Source organism: Gregarina niphandrodes (assembly GCF_000223845.1).
Source record: "Gregarina niphandrodes unplaced genomic scaffold scaffold00048, whole genome shotgun sequence".
In the NCBI taxonomy this organism is placed as follows: domain Eukaryota; phylum Apicomplexa; class Conoidasida; order Eugregarinorida; family Gregarinidae; genus Gregarina; species Gregarina niphandrodes.
This window is the reverse complement of record NW_011646047.1, coordinates 10,384-14,536: the sequence shown is the minus strand read 5'-3', so window position 1 is coordinate 14,536 and position 4,153 is coordinate 10,384. Positions and strand designations below refer to the sequence as shown.

Below are 4,153 nucleotides of genomic sequence, written 5' to 3'. Positions count from 1 at the left end.
ACGATACGTTGGACAATACGATACGTTGGACAATACGATACGTTGGACAATACGATACGGTTGGACAATACGATACGGTTGGACAATACGATACGGTTGGACAATACGATACGGTTGGACAATACGATACGGTTGGACAATACGATACGGTTGGACAATACGATACGGTTGGACAATACGATTCGGTAATGAGCAAGAACTCCCTCACTGTTCTGGGTTACTCACCTCCTCATCTGCCTCCTGCTCCTCCTCCGTCTCGTGCTCGTGGAAGTCTCCGTCCAACTCCTCCGGCTCGTCCCGTCTTTGTCGAACAGCCAAGAAACCAAAGATTGCCATGGCGGCTACAGTTGCGGTCGCCGAAGCGATGATGACCTTCGTACGTTTCGGACGCGCCGTGGTAGTGGTGCTTGTCGTGCCACTTGCCGTAGGTCTCGTCGTAGGTCTCGTTGTGGGACCCGCCGTAGGTCTCGTTGTGGGACTCGCCGTAGGTCTCGTTGTGGGACTCGCCGTAGGTCTCGTTGTGGGACTCGCCGTAGGTCTCGTTGTGGGACTCGCCGTGGGTCTCGTTGTGGAACTCGCCCAACTTGAAGTTGGTGTCGACTGGGTTGTGGTAGTGGTGGGGGTAGTCGACTTGGTTGTGGTAGTGGTGGGTTTCAGCGTGGGCGGCGTTGGGGGTAGGGTCCATTTTGTCTTTGTAGTCGACTTGGTTGTCGTTGTCGTGGGGGTGGTTGTGGTGGTCCTCTTCGTAGTAGTGGTAGTGGTCGTTGTCGTGGTGGTTAGAAGGCTGCATGTATCCAGAGGTTCGTTGCAGTCCCTAAGTCCCGTGAGGTTTGCTCTGGTGTACCACATACACTTGTAGTCGTTGTTACACACTATGCTCTGGTTCTGATAGGCGTTGCTATCACAGAACTCGGTATCCACATCCACTGGGTTGCCGTTCTCGTCTTGGACTGTCTGGCTAGCCGCCCGGAAGACTTGATCTTCGGTCTTGAAAACACACTTGTGGCTGCCGGACATGTCCCACTGCCAGGCAAAACAGCCTCTATCCCCGATACAACTAATGTGGCACTGTGCCGCCGTGTCCGTGATTTGGCTTTTGTAGCTCTGCTGGTCCGCACTCGCGTCATACCCGATACTAATGGCATGGAAACAAGCGTCCACGTTGTAGCAGTCCTCGCTGCAGGGGGCAGTCAACGAGGACCCATTCGTACATAGCTGGAGACACTGACTTGAAGGAACCGCATTTTCATTGAGGGAGCACACATAACTGCAGTCCTTCGCAACCACTAACCACCAATAACTAACCAACAACCCAGCGCTCGATCGCATCTCAATCCCACAGCCAAGACATGCACACGCACACCGCTCGCAACGTCAACGGCAACTCACTCCCTAGCGATATGGTTCACCAGCGATACGCCACGGGGGCCGCCTTCCCGGTGACAACTTACATGCTTCCCACAAGACTCATCACGCCTCCCTATCACGGCTCCCTGTCGCGCATACAAATTGAACAGGTATCTGGACCTCGTAACTTGCACAGCACTCTAAGTTCTTTACTCTAAGTTCTTTGCTCCATCCTCTCCCCCTCTCGTGTTAGTGCAAGCACCGTGCGTAGTTAGTATGGCGCACTCGACGGGCCTGTGGTTGCGACCTCGGCCGGCGATAGGGCGGAAAAATAAATTGCCCGTCGGGGATCAGAAATACCTCCGTGGTGGATTTAATGCTTATCGGTTGTTCCGACTTGAGAAGAAATAGAGAAGTCAACACCAAGTCAACTTGAGAACTAGCCAAGATGCATATCAACAACATCTCGCAGAAGGCTGCGTCCTTCATACTCCACAAGCGTTCCATCCGGGCAACTACAAGAACATGGAACGGGTGTGGGTGGCCGAGCAGAAGGCTGCGGAGGCAGCTGAGAAGGAGAAAGAATTAGAGTCGAAACGAATCCAGGAAAAACGACTGTTGGAACTTCGAAAAGAACATGCAGCCAACGAGACCAGCAATGTCCTGCAATGGGTCACCGCCAACGAGGAACATGCACGTATATTCTCGCAGAACACAGGTACTACAGGGACCGGAAATGAAAAACAAAAAGAAGAAAGACCCTACGTTCTGAATGAGGTGTCCAAATACGGAAACGTCGACGACGCCGACCTTCAACGAAAACTCCGCGAAGACCCCCTCATGCTCGTCATGAAAGCACAAGTCATGAAAGAGAGGAAAGTCAAGTCGCGCACACAACTGCACACACTCACAAAGGCACGCTGGGAAAGGCCTGACGTCGCCCCCGAAGATCTCATACCACCCACCAAACCGGACCCGAAACTGCTGTACGACCAACACGGACCCCTCGACCAAAAAAGACCCCACGACCTAGACAGACCCCACGACCAAGAACGACCCCTCGACCAAGAGCGACGCCACGACCAAGAGACAGGGCGGTTCATACGAGGCTGGCGGGATGAAGAGCACGCGCCTCAAGAACCCAGAACCCGCGGCGATAGCAATTACTACGTGCCGGGTGACCGTGCCGGCGGCCACCTGCATCAAAATCGGGATCGGGATCGTGGCAGATACGAAAGATTCGAGCAGGACTTTAGGCCAGAGCACGGTTATGGTGCAAGAAGGGAGGCGGAATGTCGTGAGCGCTGGGGAAATGAACGAGATGGCAACCGGGGAACAGAACGGGGTGACAGTCCTGATCGTTATAATCGCAGATTTGTACATCAAGTGCGGGGGAATCGTAACAGGCGGTCTTCATACGAGAGACGCGGGCCGTACAGTCGGCCAAAGGACGAAAGCGGCTCATGCCTTGTTGGCGCTGGCTGTTGTAATCCAAGTGGCTTGGTGCACGGCGGGGGTTCAGATGATGAGAGGTCGCTTGGCCCGCCACCAGCGATGGCAGAGAGCATTCGGCGACGACAACAGGCCCGTAGTGAAATGTTCAAGACCGAGGATGAGCCAGCCTCACCCATGCCGGAACACGAGAAAGCGGCGACTGAAGGTGGCGTACCTAGCAGGAGGGGCGCACCCATCACGAGGGGCGAGATGGAGACACTGGCCGCCGCCGTGAGTCTCGAGCGGAGAGACCGCGTGGAGAGGATGCAAGCTGCTCAACGGAGTGAGGCCGAACGCGAGAGAGCCCGGAAGAGAGAAGGACCTGACTTTATCGTGAAGGTTCAGTCGGACGTATTGCGGAACTACGACCGAAGCAGCGCCCTCCGGAAAGTGCGGGCAGACGATCTCTTATTTGACGACCGAGGCTTCTATTAGGCACCCACGACGTCTATCGCCCAAGGTCTTAGCACACTCATGTACCCGGGCTGGGCCCCGTATGGTTGGTTGGTCAGACGTAGCGAGCGCGGAAGTACCAGGCAATGAGTACACTGGTGGCGGCGAGGAGTACGATGGCAGAGACGGAGAGGAGGAAGGAGGTTTTGGAGTTTTCGAGGTCGGAGCGCAGGTTCATTCCGAAGATGCCGCTGATACCGTTGCCTGCGGCGATGCCTACGCCTAGGATGCCACTGATGATATCGAAGATGTGGAACTTGGAGCGCATGAGCGAAAGTTTCAAGTTGATGTGTCGCTCTGCGTTAGCGAGTACGCGCTGCACCTTGGAGGCTCGTTGTGTCATTTGATCGAGTTCCTGATCGAAGTATTCAAACATGATTTCGAGATTGGGGTTGTAGTCATCTTCATCACGCTCGGTGGCCTCATCCGGTAAAAGGGAGTAATAAAGACGAGTGAGTTCCATGCCACGCATATCTTCACTGCTATTCAGCAGTTGCTCCAACACCTTTCCCGTGTTCGCCAGCCGGTCCATAAAGCCATCTACCGGCTCCTTCAACTCATGCAGATCGTGCAGTGTTCGCGGCTTCGGATGATGCTCGAGACAAGCCACATTGAAGGCCTCCACTGTACGATCCATCTCCTCCAACTCCGCAGCCATCATTCCAACCGCCGTGCTCAACAATATCTCCAACACGCCGCACTCCAACGGAAACTGTACAAACGTGGGCACCGAGTCAGCCCGGGTCGGGGGCACCACCGCCGCTCCACCCGTTGCTACAAACAACATTGACCGGCAAATCACTGGGAAGTCGCCCCCCGAGGCCGGGGCGGGGACGGCGGCATCCGCCGCGAACTGGGA

At 55.2% G+C, this 4,153-nt stretch overlaps 3 protein-coding genes across 3 annotated transcripts; 1 reads left to right on the top strand and 2 right to left on the bottom strand.

The window, feature by feature from the left end:
• Positions 1-225: 225 nt before the first annotated feature.
• Positions 226-1,329, bottom strand: GNI_158710 (hypothetical protein; the record flags this gene model as incomplete). The annotated part of the gene is made up of 3 exons (XM_011136301.1): positions 226-341; positions 373-814; positions 874-1,329. Coding segments are annotated over 3 exons (1,014 nt in total), but the record flags the coding sequence as incomplete, so codon positions are not given.
• Positions 1,330-1,872: 543 nt separating this feature from the next.
• Positions 1,873-3,276, top strand: GNI_158700 (hypothetical protein; the record flags this gene model as incomplete). The annotated part of the gene is made up of 1 exon (XM_011136300.1): positions 1,873-3,276. One exon carries the CDS (start codon positions 1,873-1,875, stop codon positions 3,274-3,276), a length of 1,404 nt encoding a protein of 467 aa, XP_011134602.1.
• A 73-nt stretch (positions 3,277-3,349) lies between these two features.
• Positions 3,350-4,081, bottom strand: GNI_158690 (putative Mg2+ transporter; the record flags this gene model as incomplete). Its single annotated transcript, XM_011136299.1, has 1 exon — positions 3,350-4,081. One exon carries the CDS (start codon positions 4,079-4,081, stop codon positions 3,350-3,352), a length of 732 nt encoding a protein of 243 aa, XP_011134601.1.
• Between the last annotated feature and the right edge of the window lie 72 nt (positions 4,082-4,153).